At 48.0% G+C, this 20,013-nt stretch overlaps 1 protein-coding gene across 1 annotated transcript; it reads right to left on the bottom strand.

Moving 5' to 3' along the window:
* Positions 1 to 219: 219 nt before the first annotated feature.
* On the bottom strand, positions 220 to 7,445 carry SCNN1A (sodium channel epithelial 1 subunit alpha). The gene is made up of 13 exons (XM_059838157.1): positions 7,346 to 7,445; positions 6,711 to 7,084; positions 6,071 to 6,326; positions 5,037 to 5,221; positions 4,152 to 4,252; positions 3,313 to 3,476; positions 2,906 to 3,004; positions 2,625 to 2,742; positions 2,294 to 2,372; positions 1,916 to 1,973; positions 1,735 to 1,790; positions 1,131 to 1,206; positions 220 to 912 (listed from the first exon to the last, which is right to left on the bottom strand). The coding sequence occupies exons 1-13, from the start codon at positions 7,361 to 7,363 to the stop codon at positions 586 to 588; spliced, it is 1,911 nt and encodes a 636-aa protein (XP_059694140.1). The 5' UTR covers positions 7,364 to 7,445; the 3' UTR covers positions 220 to 585.
* Positions 7,446 to 20,013: the final 12,568 nt, after the last annotated feature.

Genomic DNA, 20,013 nt, shown 5'->3' with positions numbered 1-20,013 from the left:
TTGTGCGTAATACAAGATCGTGCCAGTGGCTCTTGTCTCAAGGAGCCTCTCCTCGGGGGGAGGAGAGGATAGGTGACACAGTCTTGGGCTCAGAGCTTATGAAGAATGAGGAAAGAGCAACCAGTTTAGGGAAAGCTTAAGGAAGCTCAGCCTGTTGAGAGATTTGTACCCCAGCTGAGACTCCATTCCTGTTCTTTGTTATACCACAGAGGAGGCTAGTCACACCTGCCAAACCTCTTTAATTAATGACAGACCAGAACTGTGGCAGCATCCTTGTTGGAGGGAAAGGAAAGCATGCCTGCACATGTAGGTGTGGACATGCACAGAGCATAAGGAAATCTGGAGGACATCTCCCCCACACACACTAGATCAACTCATCCCTGGTGATCCCACAGCAATAGTATTTTATGAGACTGAAGAATGTGCCTACAGAAGTGAAAGCAATGAGCCCAGGCCAACCACGGAGCAGTCTTTTGCTGTGGTCCATGTGCAGCCCCCCAGAAAGAAGGAAACGCAGGTCCCGCAGACAGAGTGCAGCCTCTGCTCCAGCTGCCAGCCACCTGAGCAGTGCGAGAAGCTGCTGCCTCACTCGTGTCCCTCCTCGCCGTCCCTGCTCGGCCCCCGTGGTTCCAGGCTGTTGTAGGATGGCAGCGTGGTCACTACAGCCTCCACGGTGAAGCGATGTGGAGCATGCAGAGCCGGTGCCTCATCTTGGAAAGCAGCGTTATCCTGGCTGTTCAGAGGGGGCACCGGCGCAGGCAGCTTCTGCCGGGAGCGGAACCAGCGGAAGCCCAGGATAAAGGTGATGGCAATGAAATCCAGAACCAGCTCTGCAAGCTCCATCACAGACAGGACAGAAGATCCAAACCAGAGACTCCACTGGTTCCCGAGCTGGGACAGCAGAGTCACTACCTGCAGGAGATGGAGAAAGAGCAGTGACAACAGCCCTCATTTGGGACTTTGCCTCCCTGCCTGTTCTCTCTTCCCTGTGAGGCTGGGGGGCTTCCCCTCACCCTGCCCAAGGAAAAGAAACAATATCCAGCAGTGCTGCTGGAACAAAAGCTTGCCACAGTGGAGGGACATCGAGGGGGAATGGGTGGCCAGAGAAGACACGGTAGTAAAGTGTGTACCGTGAAGGCTGGAGACTCCCCATTGGTCTTGTAGTTCCACTCCTTAAAAAAGATATTCACTTTGGCAACTCCGTTCCTGTGAATGAGAGATGATGCTCAGTAACCCCAACTCCTCAATGCCTGCCTTTCTTCACCAAGCCTAATTGTCCCCTTCTGCCCCTTGTCCTTCTCCCACACATACTACCCAGAGGCTTTCTCCCGTCTCTGCAGTTCTCATTCTGCACTAAATACAGTCTTTGGTACTTACAGTGCACTTCTGACACTGTACTGTAAAACCCAGTGTTTGTGGCAAAAGCTCCCACATAGCTGTCCTTCCCGCTTTTCCACAAGCACCTACTGTGACTCCAGAACACACAGCAAGTGCTGAGGCTTACTATTTTCATATCAGCATCTGACCTCTTTCAAAATGTTTCACTTGGGTCCCCAGTCCTTGCTGAAGTCTCGCTATATATCTACTCTGACTCGAATCCACTGCCCTTGTCCGCAGGTCCCATGCCTGATCTCTTCCCATCAGTGACTTAATCTTAATTCTGGCATTTCCAACACACACGTTCCACTGGGATGGTTTCTGGTTTGGACACAGTCTCTGTTTAGGGGCTCTCACCTCTTTGATGTGATATTGTATTTGTTCTGTTGTGAAAGCACGTAGAAAACCCAGTCCTGAAATGAAAGTGCAAAAAATTGCGTCACGTGATCAGTCACCTCCTGCAGGTTTACTCCCCGTTGAGGAAGGACTAAATGGGAGGTGGGAGCAGTGCTGGGAAGCCAGGACACCCTCTCCTTACCTCTGAGACAGCAGAAGGCCAGCGAGAGTATCCAGCTGACAGCTGGTATTCTGTCATTCTGCAAGGCAAGAGGAGGCTGTGTTAGCTGTTGAAGCTGTAGGAGCCACAGGGCCAGGTCTGGCCATCCTCAGGCACACCTGGAAATTCCCTCCCATGATGAAGTTCCACCTCCTTCCCACCCTGAGGAATGCACAGTCCTTGGGAGCTCACCCGTAAGCCAACCCACATGCTCCTCAGCCATTTTGGCTTCCTGATGGGAGAAATACCATTTCAGGTTGGGGCTCAGCCACTGACTCAAGCTTTTGCCTGTCAGTAAATGCTTCCCAACACTTCTGGGAATACTTTCCAATCTTCCTGCCTGCCTGACGATCAACTTACTTGCAAGGTTTCCGACACTTGTGGAAACAGCCCAGCACGTCAGCTTTGAATTCAGCCAGGAGTTTGTAATAGCAGTAGCCTGAGCAGCAAAGAAAGTAAATCCAGGTAAGCTCACAGCATCTCTAGGCAAAAGGTGCTGTGTGACAGCAAGGGGAACCCAGAAGAGGTTTCCTTCCACAAGGGGCTCATCATTCAAGGCAAGACTGTCTTGGATGTCTCACACCAGGAAGCTCATTGAAGACGATGGGACGTGCAGGGACGTGCAGGGACATGGGCTGGACCAAACAGGATCAGGTGGGCATGAGCTCTACTGTGCCTGCTGTCCACTCACCCCAGGCTTTGTGCTTCGTGTAGTCACAGTACAATGCTCCGCTGGGCAAGGGATAGAAGTAATATGCACAGCCACAGCGCTCTACCATGTTGACCTGAAAGCAGGAGCGGATGCAGACCTGGGAGGCACATAAGGTGGAAAAGGCTGATCAAGGGAAACAAACCCACTGCTGCCGGTATCACCATTAACAGAGCCCAAGGAAAGGCAGGGCCGTTAGGGGGCTGAAGCATGTCAGGAAAGAGGAGAACCAAGGTGGCCCGGGAGGGGTCAGCGTGAGTTACCTGCTCGGTGTAGCGGGATGAGTAGAGGTTTTGCACTGGCACGTCACTGCCATCCTCTGTGCAGTTGCTGTAACTGCCCCCAAGGCGCACGGTCATCTCCTGCAACAGCAGACTCTCACTGCACACAAAAACTCTTTGCTGTCCTCTTCCCACTCTCCAATGCCACATGCTGCTCATCCATCAGTATCTGCTCTTTATGCTTTCCTCGGGATGCCAGCTCCCCCTGCTTGCCTCCATTTCATTTTCACTGATAAACTGTAGCCAAATGCTTCTCATCTAGTCCAGCAAGCTGTTCTTCTTCTTCCTCTCCCTTCACTGCATGTGATTAGTCCCTTTCCTTAAACACACCCCGCAGGTCCACCGAGTTCAACCTCCCACCCACAGCTCTCCCCCCTTCTGCTTCTCACCTTTCTCATGCTGATGGAGGTCTCGATGCCAGGACGAACATTGAAGCCCCCATCATCCATGAAGGCTGGCTCATTCTGATCATGGACCATAACCCTGGCTCCTGTCACCGTGGACAGCAGAGGGATGAAATCGTTCTGCTCGGTGCGCACCACCAGAGAGAGACCTGAGGGAACATCAGAGAGCCAGGCAGGTCATGGCCAGCTGTGGTGCAGCAGAGAAGGGAGAGCAGGATGGTTAGAAGGAAGACTGAAAGAGATAAAGGAGAAGACACATCAACGAGGGCTGCACTAAAGCCTGGCAGCAATAGAGGGTGGTTGGAGGGAGGCCAGAGAAAAAGCTGGAGGCCCCAGAAGAGGCCAGTGAAAACTGGATTTAATCACTGTGGCTTAGAAAAAGACAGAACTGGGAATTGAGAGAGATTTCATGGAGAAACTTGAAGCCAGATGGAAGAAAAGCCTGAAGATGTGGTCTGGAGAGCTTCAGGGGGTTTAGGAACACAAACAGGTCAGTTTCTTGGAGGGGAAGATGCAGAAGGTGAAGACTAGGAGCACTATGGCTCAGCAGAAGACTTCAGGAAGGGCCAGCACAAGTCCAGAGGACACAAAGAGCATAAGGATCAGGCACTGATGAGGGAGAGAGAGTTCAGTGGGCAGTGGTGAGGGGCAGCCACGTCCATGAGACGGCTCTCTCCAGATGGGTGAAAACAGCTTGGGCGAGACAGAGCAGGGCTGCAATCTGCCACCACCAGTACTAAGCACAGCAGGATACCCATAACAACTGCTAGGGAAAGCAGAGCCAAGCTGCTCTCCTTACTCACCAAAGAGTGCCTCTCACCCACCATTATTGATCCCAGGCATGGAGGATGTCCACACGCTGCTGCTGTTGTCATTAAAGGTGTAGCAGTTGCCATACAGGGGGTGGTGGAAGTGGGTATAGTTCCTGAGAGGGGAACAGAAGCAGAGTGAGAAGGGCTGCGAAACCAAGGGGAAGGGCTTTCTGATAGGAACAACTCTGTTTTCCATCAGCAGGGACAGGGGCTTACAGCAGATGGGCAGTATTTGTTATGTAAACTCTCATGAGCAGGGAAAAGCAATTAACATGTGCTGTAAAAAATGTCCTGGAGCTGGACAGGTTTTTACACGAGGTTTTTCACGCTGCTTTTCAGAGTCCAAATGGGTTTTAGCAGTGCTAGCAATTACTGTATTGTCTTCCTAATACTGATGAGACTCTTAGATTTCCTACCTCTTTTCCTCCCTTGCAGGTCGTTTTCATTCCACTACCTCCTTGAGGTTTTTTGACCAACAATGGCAGGAGAAAAGTGGGATATGTTTTTACTGTCTTTTTGTGTCAACTTTCTCCTCTCTTAGTCATTGATGTGGGCTGGTATGTACTACTTTACCACTGTGGAGGGTAGAATAAAAATACTTCTGTGCTGTACATCTGTGCCCTCTCTGGTGTTTGTACCAGTATAATTATTTCATTTGGGTGAAACCCAGAAAAAGGCAAACCCATCCTTCGAGGTTCATACTGCCAGGTCACAGAACCTGTGGCCCTGATATGCAAAACCCACAGGAAAGACTCAAGAAAGATCATTTGACCTTTCAAATGGGAACTGAACAAGGAAGGACCCACCTCAGAAAAGAAGTTCTCTAATGTGGGTTCCTTGATTTCCCGCGACCCCAGGCACAAAATAAGTATTTTCAGGGATGTTCCCACTACTTACGCCTTGTCACACGTTGCCTCGTTGAAGCGGCAAGCGTAGATGAAATTCTCAAAGTCAGACTCGTCCAGGGCTTTTGCATCAGGCACCTGCGCCAGGATATTGATGTAGTGAAAGCTGTACCATTCCCGCACGGCATCCACTCCCGAGGAGTACGCCTGGTGGAAACAGTCGTTGTTTTCATTGCACTGTTGAGAAGAGGAAGAGCCGTGTCAGAGAAGTCTTCTCATCCAGGAGACAAAGCTCCGCCCGTGGATAAACTGTGCTTCCTCAGCACAGGCAGATGACCGAGGAAGTGAAGAGTTCCACAGGACTCCTGTGTGTGACCGACGGGTGATCAGATGGAAAAAAACCCAGGGCAGCTCCTCGGTGGAAGGGCAACGCCAGGTGAATAAGCGAGGCTGAGTAAGACCCAGGAGGCAGCAAGGTGTACAGGGTAATATGCACATAAATTCTACCTGGTATAAAACCAGGAGCTTTAAATTCTTGCGTGGGGAGCCCTTCCTTCAGGGTGTGTCCAGAAAAACGTCTGTGATCCTGTGGGAACCCCAGTGAGCTGCTGAGCGATTAGCTTCAGTCCTTCAGCGCCTTTTTAAATGCAAACACAGATACCCTAGGGCGAGGAAGCTGCTACCTAGGAGCAGTTGTGACCATGATCACCTTGCAGGTGGCCCAGGACCATCAAAGACTTTCTCCTTTGCTATTATTGGCCAATGCAGCAGCCGATGCTGATAAACTGCTCTCAAAAGCAACAGCAAGGCTGATGTACCCTCAGGAAGGACAAGGTTTTCCTGCTCTTGGGAAGAGATGTACATTGACTCCGACATGTCCCCTGGGGCCTGCATGAACATGGATAGAATTTGGGGAGCAGGACTATATGGAGCAAAGGATTAAGCTCTAACTTTCTCTGTCATTAGCAAAAGCCGGTGGAGATAATCAGACTTCTACGTAAGGAAAGGCATGGCCGAGGGTCTAACAAGAAAAATGTAGCCAGACAGACTGGAGTGGGTAGGGCACGGGGTATCTAGGGATCTCACCAGAACAAAGCCAATTTTCCAGTCATTCTTGTCCACTGAGGGACTGTTCTCTGGCAAGTTGACTACGTTGTCCCGCTTCTGTCTCCGCAGAGGATGGCGCTGGATGTGATGGAGCAGGCTCCTTGAGCTACGCCTTTGTGTGGATGACGTGGACCAGTCTCTTTGTGGCAGAGACATGTTGTAGTCGTAGAGGTCTAGCAGTGTCTGGTGGGTGATTTCATCCAGCTTATCCAGCTGCTTTCGGATGGCGCTGTATCTGTGCAGGGGGGAGAGAAGACCAGCAGGTTTAGGGCTGGATGCACACAAACAGCTCTGAACAAGACATGCAACAGTGTTTGCTGGGGTGATTCCTGCCCCCAGCTGTAAATCTAACCCCTTGCTGGAGGCTATCTTGCAGGAGAGAAGTAAATCTGCTCCAGCCCTGTGGCAGTTTACATCGCAGCCTGCTAAATGCACCACCAAGCAGAGCTGCCTCAGCTCACATGCCTTACTGTGAGTGCCCCGCAGCAACAAAGGCCTCTGAAAAGCACAGCTACAACAGTGGGCAGTCGAGGACCACGAGGAGAACCAGAGTAGGTGCTTTTTATCCTGCACCCATCAAAGTCAAGGCAGTCAACATCTCTGCAAGCCTATTTCTTACCTGTAGGGATTGAGGGTGCACAGCGTCACGGCTGGGAAAGTCAGCCTGTCGGAGTTCAGGTTGAGGTTGAGGTTGACAGGGTAGCTGAAGTACTCCCTGTAGAGGATCCCGAACTGCCAGTACATTAAGCCGAAGGTGAGGAAGAAGAGGACGGACCAGAAGGCTGTCTTCATCTTATTCTTTTTGGAGCACACCAGGCGGATAGCCCCGTGGATGGTTGTGTTGCTGCAGAAGAACTGGAATAGCTCCTGGTAGGAACTGTAGAATTCGATGAGACCCTCCTGCTTCTCTTCTTTCTGCTGCTGCTCCTCTTCTTGCTTACACTGTCCCATTTTCTCCCCTTCTGGCATCTTCCCCGCTTTCACAGACCCACTCTAGAGCACAAACTCAGAATTAGTTGCCCAGCAGGACTGTGGCTCCGGGAAGCCATGCCCGCTGCACAAACCGGCTCTGCATCATCATCTTCCCCAAGCCCCGCTGCTTTCACCCTCTCCTCCCGGACCCCACCCAGGCTGCAGGTCCCTCTCCGAGTCACCCCGTCCCACATTTGACACGGGGTCCATCCTCCCCCGCGAGAAGCCCCCCGTCCCTCCCGCGGCTGTGCCCCCCGCCCGCCCCAGGGCCGCAGCACTGACGGGGGGCTCGGTGCCCATGGCGGGCCGTGGCTGCTCGGGCCGGGACCGGGACCGGGGCTGGGGCTGGCGTGCTCTGCCCAGCGCTGCCGGCTCTCCCGCAGCCTCCCCGGCTGGGCTGGGACCGGTTCCTTTCCAGTTGGAGCCAGCACCCCGCCCGGCTCCTGCCCTGCCAGCCTCTCCCCGCCCCTCCCGCCTGTCCCTCCTGCCTGCCCCCTCCTGCCCCTTCCCCTTCCCTCAGGCGCCGCTCCCGGGGAAGAAAAGCCTCTTTAAACTCTCAAGTGTCGGCGGCGGGGCAGCGGCGGCCGGGGCACAGGGGACACGTCGGGGCGGTGACCTTGGCGGTGCCGGCTGGGTCAAGGCGCTCCCGGGGCTGCGGGGCCCCCCGGTCCCCCGAGGGGAGCCCGGCTCCCGCCAGGTACGGCCGCCGAACAGCCTGAGCCTCCTCCCATCCCCTCCGGCGGGGACGCGGCGTCCCAGCGAGCCCAGGCGATGCAGAAAGAAAGTTGGCAGCGCTGGTCCCCGAGGCAGCGCCGGCCGGCCGGCCGGGAACCCCCACGGTCCGTCCCCCCCGGGACCTTGCCCTGCCACCGACCGGCGGAGAGGGCTTGGCTTTCATTGCCAAATTGTGCTTTCCCAGGGCAAAGCCGCGAGTTTCGGGTGAGATCTGCGAGGGGGATGAAGCTGGGACAGAGAAGGCTGGGGGCGAGTCCGTGATACACCTCAGTTACCGCATCGCCTTTGCTGGTGCCTTAACTAAAGAAATCTTTTGTGTCCGCAACTGCCTGGCCCAACCATGAGTGGGAACTTGTTTTGCTGAGCTGTGCCTGGGAAACCAAGGCCTCCCGGCATTACCCAAAGCCTTCCAGTGTTTCCTCGGACCACGGAAATGAACACCCTTAGCAAAATGTGACCGAGAGTCCCAAACACTCTCCTGTCATTATAACCGTGAAACTGCTTTACCAGTCTTTTCTCCCAATGATTTTCTTTTAAACTAGCTGTCTCTGAAGTTTTCACTTATTTCTTCTCTTTCTGGTTACCTCCTTCAGATAAGTCCTTGTTCAGTCTTTGGTTACTGAATTTTGATCCTTGTTGAGTTAGCTGTGGTTTGGTTAGTGACTCAAAATACTCAGCCACTTTCACCTCTTCATGTTGCAAAATCCCATGCTTGAAAATGGCAAGCAGTACACTTTTGAGGCCAGCAGTTAAGTGTCAGCGTGCCAGGAACAGCCTTGTAACAGGTGCTTGTTATAAACCTACAGCCACAATTTAGAGCGTTCCGCTAGCTCTGTCCCATGGCAATGAGCAATGCAAAGCAAAAGCATAATTTCCCCTGCAGTTCTAAACTTAACTGTACCTCCAGTAAATTAATTTTGAACTTTCATCAAGATAAAACTTGGGAAAAGTGGGTGGTGTGAGGTGAATGGATTAATATTGTCAAATGCTTATTAAAATGCAGCTTTACTGCATCCACTTCTGGGGCCCCCAACTCAGGAAGGACATGGTCCTTTTGGATAGAATCCAGAGGAGGCCACGAAGACGATCAGAGGGCTGGAGCACCTCTCCTGTGAAGACCAGGGCTGTTCAGCTTGGAGAAGCCAGGCTGGCAGTGAAACCTTGTTGCAGCCTTCCAGCATCTATCAGGGCTACAAAAGACCTGGGAAGGGATTGTTTATCAGGACATGTCATGATAGGACACGGCAGAATAGCTTCAAACTGAAAGAGGGTAGGTTTAGATTGGATGTTAGGGAGAAATTTTTCATTGTGAGATTGGTGAGGCACTGGAACAGGTTTCCCAGAGAAACTGTAGATGCCACATCCCTGGAAGTGTTTAAGGCCAGGTTGGATGGGGCTTTGAGCAACTTGATCTAGTGGAAGGTGTCCCTGGACTTGGGGGCTTGTCCCTGAGCTTGGAACTGGATGATCTTTAAGGTCCCTTCCAGCCCAAACCATTCCATGATTAGAAGTATCCTGGGTTGGGCTGACAGTCCACACAGCTCCGTACCCTGTTGTATATAGGTGAAACCTGATGAAATAAGGGCCTTGTTGCCCTTGTAAAATCATAGCCCAGGCCTCTTGCTTTGGCTAAGAAAAAGAGAACTGTGGGAGAGGGACTCAGCTGGAATAGGGGTAGGGAGACATGAGAGACGTGCTGCGGAGACTGCTGCATGTCCACGTTGTGGGGTATGGTGATTGACTTGGGCTTCTTGTGCCTTAGCACTATGTAAACTGATAACTGACTAACTGCTAGAAAAGCCTGGCTTTTGCAAAAAAAATGGGCTATTGATGCTTGCCACTATCCAGCATCAGACTTGTGTCCACCATTAAATAGTGACCCTGGATGTGTTAGGGTTGGGACTGTGGACCTGGGAGCAGCCAGCGGTGGAGCTCAGTCAAGCAAAACAGGCAGACCTGAGAGCCTGAAAAGAAAGCAGAGACACCTGACTCCAGGTGAGCAAGTGGGAACAGAGACATGGGGACTCAAATAGCAGCAGAAGAAAAATCTGTTTTGAACATTCTGTTGTGAATATTACAGAAGAGAGGTATCCATTATGAGAAGCGGGTGCTATGCACCTTGCTCATTTGGTGCAAAAGAAATGGGTGAGAGTGGATGTACAGACTGCCTTTTTTGTTGAAACATAGGAGGGAGCAAGCAAGTGTTATGGGAAGCAGCTACAAAGGGGGATGAAACAGCCAGAAGATGGCTAACCATGTGGTGGTGCTAGGTTTGGGACTCATTGCCTCAATTTAAAGTCAATAGAGAGGCAGTGGTTGCTGCCACTGTTGTCACTGCTCAGCTCATGAGAGCTCCTCTGTTTAATACCCCCCCTTCCAAAACTCGTTTCAGAGTTCCAAAACTTGTTCTATCTTCTTCTGCCAATGATGGGAGATAGGATTATGGTGAGGAAGAGGTCTGTGGCCAGCAACAAAGTCCTGCAGACCCAAAGCACGGGGATGCTAGATTGCAATGACGGGATGGATGGCGGCTTGGCAAGGCAGACCCTTACAGATATTACAGTTATTCCTCCACATTGGAGCAGCTTTTATTACAGCTTAGAAAACCCTGTACCTTTTTCCTAGATGAGAGAGACCTTGATGTTAAAAATTCCCGTGTGCACCTGTGGCAGGGAGTGCTAGACAGATACAGACAATGAACTCTGGGCACAGATCCAGGACACAGATCCTGGAAATGGGTTGATCCCCCTGCCCACAGCATGACCCCACAGCAGCACCAGGCCCTGCAGCCACAATGGCCACCATTGCTCTGCCTCCATGGCTGGGATGGCACTGATGGAAACACCACTTGCTCTGGAACCTGGATCCTCCAGGCTTGAAAGCCCCCAACTCGTCAGAGTCCCCTGTCCCCTCTCGGCCCCCGGATGGTACAACCACCCCACCTAGCACTTGCTGAGATGCACATGGGTGGCATGGCAGGATCTGGGTTCTTTGGCAGAGACACTGATATATTGCATGATTGGTGGAGCTTGCCCTGTGGAGTGTGTGCTCCCTTTTTGGGAATTTTGATTTGAGGTCTGATTGAACTGAATTGACACTGATTCTTTGCTAAGTTATAATGGTGTTAGCTATTACCATGGTAATTAAAAACATACATACCTGGAAAAACATTTGCAAGTGGGTATAGTTTCAGTTTGTGGACAAGAAGGTTCATATTTGTAAGACACAGTGCATCCTTAGATAATTCGGGAGATCCCTCCTTGCAAATATTTTAGGTTGATGTTAACGGAACAGCAATTAACTTTCCAGCCTGCAGTTGGCACAAGTCATAAATTAGACATTCTTTTGCTCACATTCCAGGCAAACCTTGAACTTTATCTGCAGTAGCTGTTCGAGACTTAGTTACAATTACAATGTGAAATTCCTCTGCAAAGGCAGACAAACTTATCCCAGCTTTGCCAGTTCGCTTCCTTTTTACCTCACAGCTTTAATGAGATAATTTTATTGTGAATCTTTTGGTGTCACAACATTTTAACAGTCTTACACCCAGTAAAGTAGCCAAATTACTTGTGTAAAACTCATGGCATTATTATATAACTATGTTCTTATTGTTTTAGCCTTGAATATTTATATCCCATTGACCTTTATAAGGCCAAGCTCAAATCTATTGTATAGGCAATCTCTAAAAGCTGCAGGTTTGTAGGGTAATTTGCCAAAAACTACACTGTTGTCACTTTTTTGAATAAAGCTGCATTTAAAAAACAAACCAAAACCAAAACTCTAGCAGAGTTACTTACACCAGAAAAATCCTCACTACAATTGCATAAAATCACAACATGCTTGGCAGACCTCTGTAATCTCTCCAGTAAATCCATGTTACTGCTGTTTCTGTTACAAAGCAATTGTTTGCCTTCATGTTGTTACTTCGAAGTTCTGTTACATTTAAGATCTGGCAGGTTAAGGTTCTGTTAAATTTAAGTTCTGCTAATTTCTATTAAGATTAATTTCTGTTAATATCTACTCATTTGAATTACAAGATACAGTTATTTTGTTATAGAGATAAGATAAAACCAACTGAAATAACTGATGAAACATTAGTAGCCACCTGTTTAAAAACATAAAATAGTAAGTTGTGTAAAATATGTGAAGATACGGTTTCTTAAATCCTGAATTTCATCTAGGATTTTATGAATGTAAATGTTTCACACTGATTAACTGACATAATTATTTTTAACAATTGCTGCTGTTTTATTTTCCATAGGTAACACTGAAGAATAAGTAGCATTTCCAGATTATGACTGCTATTAGTTGTAAGCTAGTAGTTTCTTTCTTTAACTTTTATTCTGTTTTAATGTCATAACATGAATTCACTGACTCCTTATGACAGGTATTGTCCCTAAGATACTATTTAACTGAGGATAAATGACAAAGTTGGCTGCTTTACAAGCTTTAACGTATCTTTGTATAACTATCTGCAAGACATCCATCATTTTAGGAAACTTTCCTAGCTGCTGCTAAGGAGAGGCTTGTTTTTAAGGTATGTTAGTGAGACCCTTCCAGTTAAGGCCTTGGCTGTGGCCAAGCCGTGGCTCTGTGTGGTCGGGCAGTACACTGACAAACCCAGGTGTTTTCTGCATAAAAACAATACTTCAGCCACTTTGACTTGCCAGTTTGGACTCATGACACTTCTTTTAAAGTGAGCTTGGAAACCTTACCTGGGAATGGTTCTCCATATCCTCACTAAAAACAAGGCTTGTCAGCTGTTGCAGCCTCCGGGTGATAGTAGGGTATTTAGGGAATTGATAATGTATCATTCTTGATTACCATCCTCCCTCTCCTGTGCTACTGATTTCGTGTATTTCCTTGCCTATGTCTGCTTAATGTGAGTTTGTTGCTTTACCATGTGTATTGTTTTACTTTCATGTTGCATTCATGTTCATAGTGAGAAATGTGCATGTTGCAAAAAAAAAAAAAAAACAACCAAAAAAAGGCCTATGGCTCTTCAAGAACATTTAGATTATGCAATGTTTACACTAGAAGTTTTGAAAACAAATCATCAAATTTAATCCCCAGCACAGCGATACTGCTCTGAGGATTTGCATGTACAGAACCGATTTCTAAAAGCTTCTAGGGAAAGATTCCCAACTGGATGTGCAGTGTCAAGGCCCAGCTGATTTACTGACCTAGGGAGAAGGTGTGCATGTGTTTAATTGCCAGCAGGTCGAAGGTGGCTGCCTGCTTGTCTGGACAAACATCGATCGATCGTCTCCAGGAGGATGAGGCCCAATGAAAAGAAAAGTGACCTAATCAGCGTCCAGCTCTTGTGGGCAAGGCAGGAGCAGAAGTAGGACTGCCAGAACTTGGCTGTGTCTGGAGACTTACAGGGGCTGCCTGCCAACTGAGGCCTTATGTCATCATCATGGTATTGTGTTCCTACTAACCTTCTGCAGTTATTCCCCATTCCAGGCTTCCAAACAGACATTCAGTGATGTCAAAGTCAACAATTCCAGCTAATGGACTTCCTCCTGCCTAAGCAGCACGGCCCCTGAACTCCAACCATATGAACTTTAGAACAGTAGCCATTTATTTCCACTTCCCAGGAGATCTTGGACATTATCCTTTTGTTCTCCTCTACTGCGAGTCTCTTTGTCAGTGGCATGGTTGTATTTAATGAGTTTTTATTGATTGTGATCTGTATGTCATGTGTCTTGTCCTGTGTCCAGCAGATGACCAGTAATACTCTTAATAAGATAATGGCCTTACAGGTGCAAACTGTTTAACATCAGGGTACACAAATCCTTTGCATAAAAAACAGAAAAGGGGGAATTGTTGTGTGTAGGTGAAGCCTGATGAAACTGTCAGCCTGATGAAACTGTCAGCCTTGTTGCCCTTGTGAAATCATGGCTCAGGCCTGCTGCTTTGGCTAAGTAGAAGAGGACTGTGGGAGAGGGACTCAGCTGGAATAGGGGTAGGGAGACATGAGAGACGTGCTGCGGAGACTGCTCCGTGTCCCTGTTGTGGGGTATGGTGATTGACTTGGGCTTGATGTGCCTTAAAACTGTGTAAACTGATAACCAACTAACTGCTAGAAAAGCCTGGCTTTTGCAATAAAGTGGGCTTTTGATGCTTGCCACCATCTTCAGTGTCAGTCTAGTGTCCACCATCAGTGCCTCATCTTGGGCAGTGCCAGGAGGAAATGTCACTTAGTGGAGGAACGTGAGCTCTTCTGACTGGTGCCACTTGGAAGTTTCATGTGCTCAGACAGGCCTGGAGACTGGGAATTAAGCAGCATCGGTGCTTACAATTACCAGTGGGATCTATGGAGATGTAATCCACTTGCTTCACAGAGAGAAACTTGTGTAACTTTTATTATCACAATTTCCTGAAATTACTGTTACAGTAATGGACTGATCCTCCAGTACCACCTCTCTCTTACTGGAATTGTGACTCTGTCTTACTGGAGTAGCAAAAGTTATTTTGCCCCTGAGAATGCCTTTTATAAATGAGTATCTTTTATACTCATTTGAGTTAACAGCATCCACCTAGCAACTACAGACAAATTTGGTAACCCGTAGGCATTCTCTAATTTCCACAGTATGTAAAAGGATTTTAAATTGTCTTCAACTGATCTTTGCAAATTACTTCAGAAATACGGTCATCTTTGTTGGTGTGAGACCAAGGTAACTTACATTTTTTGTTTTCTTTTGACTTGAGGAATTATTAAGACCTCAAACATCTGGACTGATTTGCTGTATCCAAATTACAGTCTAAAGCAATTTTCTCAGCATTTTGCCATAGCTGACAATTTCCATCACCATGTTGTTTGGGAGAACTTTTGGCCTTTGACCAGATTTGAACAAGAATAGCAGATAATGTATCTGTGTGTCTCTCTGTACACATCTAAATTTATTTTTCAGAAGACTTTATCCATGTTTTGTTTGGGTTTTTATTTTTAAGAATTAAAAAGCCATTTACTGGCCCTCTGACCATTTCAGTGGCCCTGACAGCTGTGCTCTGAGCAATTCCCCTTTCCCTCTTTTTCCCCCCACAGTGTGCTGCTCAGCTGCTGTGCGTTATCTGCTGCTGTGGCACACCTTGGAGCAGGTATCAGCCCTGAGGTGAGTTCCAGTTGCTTCAGTCATGAGAATATCACCTTTGGCCATGGCTCTGTAAAAGTGCCCATGTCCCCATGGTCACCCAGGTGTGCTGCAGATCGACTGCCAATGCACAAAGGGACCAAAAAGTTATCTTTAACATTGCCACAATTACCACTTGATTCCTCAAATACTTTGGAGACAATGCAGACAACAAATCTGTTGCCAGTTCAGCTGCCAGTCTCGGTCTCCATCAGAAGAAGATCAGAATTTGGGGTTTTTAAAATTATTACTTACATCTTCCCAGTTTTTGTGCTGTTTTGTTTTTTTCCTTTTCCCTAGTGTGTACATGAAGTAGATCACTGAAATGACCATTTTATGACCCAGACTGTCATCATAAATGGTACCATTTTCCTCAGACACACTGCAGTGTAATAGAAGACAGTGGCAAGGAGTTATTGGTGCAGTTTGCAAAAGCAACTCCTGTTGATCATTTAGGTGATTAGGTTCACTCCTCCCTCAAGCTTTCCTCACACAAGAGTCTTCTGAGCATTTTGCCCATCCACAACTTTCTGGATATTTCCATCCAGAGGTATTGACCTATCAAGGTGAGTCACACCTGATGGAACTGGTTTTGACACTGATGGTTATTACCCTCACTGCCATTCAGGCTCAGCAATTAAGGGATAATTTGTCTTCTGAAGTCCCAAGTCTTGCAACAGGATGGCAGATCTTCCATCAGGCACTACAAATCATCTTTGGAAGTTTTGGTTCATCATATTTACTCCACCTCTAACAACGTTTTAAATCCAAGGAGCTTTGTGCTGAGAAGATCCTTGTCACTAGTTCCTTTTCTTGTGAAATGGGAAGCGCCCTGTTGTTCTGGGCAGTGCTTCTGTATATTTCATCTTCACAAGCTCTGAATGCATGATTGCTTTTTATTGCTACTGAACAACCTTTGAGTAAACATGAATCACTCTTTATGGCACCAAATTTGAAATGTTTCCTTACCAGCTACGTCGATTATCTGCCCAGGTAGGAATTTGATAAAGATCTGTAGTACACACAACATTTTAAAATAGAATAAGCTTGTTTTTTACACACTGCTACTGTCCCTGCTGTCATGGGAAAAAGAAGAAAAAAAAAGAAAAATCTCTCCCTGTCTGGTATGGATTCCAAGTGTAACAAAATATACTTGTTTTTGAACTACTTGTAAGACCTTTGATCCAATTAATTCTTTTGTATATCTGTCAATGCAATTGTACTTTCCTTCTGCTCCAAAGCAAAAGCCAGAGATTGTTTTGGGATTATTTCTGGATTACCTTCAACTGCTTATATTTTTCTGCATTAAAACAAGTGATCTGAACTGTCAAGGAATAGCATCATGGGTGTTGCTGTAAGTTTGTTTGGCCAAAGAAGCCCCAGCACAGTAGGTGGCAAAGATGGGTGGGTGTGAGGCTGCACATTGAATGGCTGCTGTCTTCAGCAGGGAGGTGTTTCCCCAGGCTGCAGGGACTCCCTGGAGGCAGAGGTGGTGATCTCCAAAGAGGGTCATTATTAAAAAGCCATCAGGGATTTGCAAACCAATCTGCTGGGCTGTTGAATGCCTTCTCCCTTGCTACTGATGAAACTTGCCAGGCAGCAGTGGTGTCTGTCCCAAACAAGCAGCATGTCCATGTACACACTTCCACTCTTTCATGTCCCCAGGAGGCTGGTTTTCAGTGCATGTCTTCATTTGTACCTTGTAGGGGCAGCGTGGCTGCAGAGAGCCACTCTGGTGAAGGAAAAGGGAGCCCCAGGGGAAAAATTGAAGCTCTGTGTGTTATCCGTACCTTCCAGCATGAAAGATGGGAGACTACTGGGCAGAATCATGGAAATAAAATATCGTAGGACTGAAAAAGTCCTGCTGGAGACTGGGTGGAGGGAACCCAGCCTCTCTTCCTAGGAGAATGAAGTCGAGGTGAGTGGACCCCAGAAGACTCATCTGGCAAACCTGCATTAGCTTCTGTAATGTAGCTAACTCCCATCTGGTAGCTGACTCCCATCTGTTGTCCGTAGTTCAGGGTGAGGGATATTGCTTCCTGGAAATGGTGGATCAGACAGGGTGCTGAAGAAGCCCAGTGACCCAGATCCTTTAGCCACACAAACTTGTGTCCAAGCCAGGTGCCATCTTCATTACTTGTGACCCCTTGTCCTGCACGAGAGAATCAGAGTCACCAAGCTCTACCTCTGCTGCACATTCCCTCATGGAAGATCTCTCGGCCAGATCCACAGCTCCACAGACACAGATCTCATTCCAGTCCTGCTGCTATGGGACCAAGTGTGGAAATGGCCGGATCAAAATTCCCACCCACTGGCACAGCTAAGCTAACACACATCTGGAGGCTGGGTGGACAGTCAAGGCTGGAAGAGCAGCCAGCAAACCTATAGGACTGGTTCTGCATCTGCCTTGTCCTGAGGGGCAATTAATAAGTGGGCAATCAAGATGGAGCCTCTTTGACGTCCCCAAACCCTCCCCTGCTCTCCCCAGGTGAAATCTTCAATTTCCTCATTCCAGCCCGAACAATATAACCATTATCACAGCCACCTGACTCCCTGGCTCTCTGTCCCCACCCCTTTCCTGATCTCTCCTGCCTGTTCCTGGAGATCAGAGGCAGAAGCAGCCACCTCAGACCAGTTTTTCACCCGGCAGCTGCTGCTCCCCAGCCTACAGAGATGGCAGGGCCGGGGCTGGTCCCCTGCGAGCCCAGGGCAGCACCTGCCTCGGCACAGCTCCGTGGACACAGGTGCTCCCTGCTGCCTGCCTGCAGCTTTACCACAGCTGGTGACAGGACAGCCTTGCTTGTGTTTAGCTTGATTTTTGACTCTGCCTCATGTGATTCTCCAAACGTCCTCCCCAGGCACTCCCATCCCAGTGATTTCATGTTGCTTCTGCTTCTCGGCTCTGCTCTGCTGATGGTGATCTCTCCTCTGGAATACAAGCCAAAACCTATACCCCTTGAAAAGGGACTCAAAATGTAATTAAGCCCTTAAGAAGAAAAGTCAATCTATAAATCCTGATTCTTTTATGGGCAAGGCCAGATTTCATAGCCAAATAGCCCAAGGGAGCACCTCCCACCACACCCTTCTCCAAAGGAGGAGCAAGAGGCATCACCCCCACTTTCCAGTCTCCCTTTTATTTGTTCCAATGTTCAATTCATTCTACTGCTTGAGAGGTTTTATGTCTTCCCTTGCAAGATCTCAGGCTGGCAGTGACGCAATGGTCTGGAAATGGTCTGAAAGGTCTGGAATGGCCCAGGAGGCAAAGAGCCTAAATTTTGTTCAAGGTGTAGCTTGATAAATTCAAGTGAAGCTTTAGATAACAAGATACTCTTTGGTGTTGTCTTGGTTTTTATAATGAAGTAATCTGAGGTTTCTCCTCTGTAAGACTCAGAATATCTGGATTCATATATTAATATTTTTTTGTTTGTTTCATTCTTTCTTTTAAGCAGAAAAGGTTGGGCAGCAAAATGTGAATCTTAGTCAAGCCATGTGACTACTTCCAGTGATACTGAGAAGAGTGAGATTTCTTCATTATAGTCACTGTCCCATTCTGCCATTTCTTCTTTTAACTCTATATCAAGATTTCAGCTGCCTCAGATACATCTCACGTACCAAGAAGTTTGTACTCCTGGGTGAATTTTGGGGTTGGGAAGGGGTTTTCATCAAGTGAGACACATAGCTCTTTTTTTTTTTTTGGAGAAAGAATCTTCCTCTGTATCTTGAAAAATAGTCCACTTCAACGAGGTCTCAGGCTTTTTGTCTTTCATATCCCCTGCCAGTAAAGAATCTCAAAGAATTTGCTCCTGGTATGAGAATATGCATGTTTATCAGCTGAGGCAATTGATCTTTCATGCTAAGGACTTATTAAGACATTGATGCTATTTCATGGGAGGAAGGGTCTGTGAGGATGATTTAGGTATGTGCAGAAATATTAAAGAAGGGAAAACCAGCAATTTGTAAAGAAGCCAATACTAAACAAACACAGGGCTTCGGAACTGTTTTAAAAAGGCAGAAAAGAAAATTATAAAAAGTAGGATTGAAAACAAGGGAAGGAGAGGGAGCTGAATGGAAAGAACAGTAGTGAATGAAATCAAAAAGAGAAGAAAATCGTGCCCTCCTTCTCTGCAAGCTGCACCTGGATGTGGTGGGAAATCAGTGTTACCACCCCATACAGCCCTCTGCCACTACCCTTCATTTGTCCCTAACCCCTTTTGCCTCCTCTTGTCACCACACCACTGTCCCTGCTGGGGCAGCGTTCTGTTCCCTCTTACCCCTCTCTCTGTGACATTCCAGTGCCCAGCACTGGTGACCTATAATAGCACCTGCCACAACTGTTTTCTGCTGTGTGTCCAAAAGTGTCACCCCTTTCACATTTTCATCCCCTGAATTCAGTCCTGTCACGCTTTGCCATCCTTGGAAACTGGGCACCCTCGTGGGCTGAAAAATGGGGTGAAAACCTTTTCTTGTGGGCTACAGAAGCAATTGTCCAGTGGGGTAGGGGAAGTTCCAAAAAGCATCTGGGGTTGTCTACGACTGGAAAACTAGAGAAACTTTGTAATGTTGCATATAGAAAGGCAGCAAGCTGGGTCAAACAAGGAACAATTAGCAAAAGGAATCAAAACTAAAAGATCTCTCTCGAAACGCATCGGGCACCTGCCAGATGTTCCGAAGGGCAAAACAGTGATCAGGCAGTGCAGGGAGTGCCCAGCAGAGATAAGGCCATCACAGACACCTCTGCAGCCTGTGTGAAGCGCTGAGTGATGAGATCAGGGTGGCAGAGCCCATTCTTCAGCAGGGTGGGGTCTGCCAGTGAACGTGTCTGAAACTGAAGTGCTGCAGAAAAGGCTGCTCTACACACTGACAAAGCAAACAGTAACAACTTGCTGGGAGCAATGGCACTTGTCCAAGAGTCTTAAAGGATCTCCGGAGTAAAATGGCTGAAACTGCTCCAAGCAGTGTGTGACCCAATGCTTACCCCCGGTGTGGGACCTCAGGAGGGGAAAGGGCTGAATGTGATGCCCCAGTTTGGCAGGGGGCAGCTGGTGGTGGAACAGTTTCTGGGGCTTGTTTGGGCTTCAG

This window comes from Haemorhous mexicanus, chromosome 2, assembly GCF_027477595.1.
Source record: "Haemorhous mexicanus isolate bHaeMex1 chromosome 2, bHaeMex1.pri, whole genome shotgun sequence".
NCBI lineage: Eukaryota > Metazoa > Chordata > Aves > Passeriformes > Fringillidae > Haemorhous > Haemorhous mexicanus.
This window is presented reverse-complemented; position numbering and strand designations above follow the sequence as displayed.

Bases quoted from the DNA above. Each gene is read 5' to 3' on its own strand.
- SCNN1A (XM_059838157.1), bottom strand. The intron at 6,327-6,710 runs GTAAGAAATAGG...CCCCCTGCACAG, and splicing joins TGCACCCTCAATCCCTACAG to ATACAGCGCCATCCGAAAGC. The intron at 2,743-2,905 runs GTAACTCACGCT...TGTGCCTCCCAG, and splicing joins CATCCCGCTACACCGAGCAG to GTCTGCATCCGCTCCTGCTT.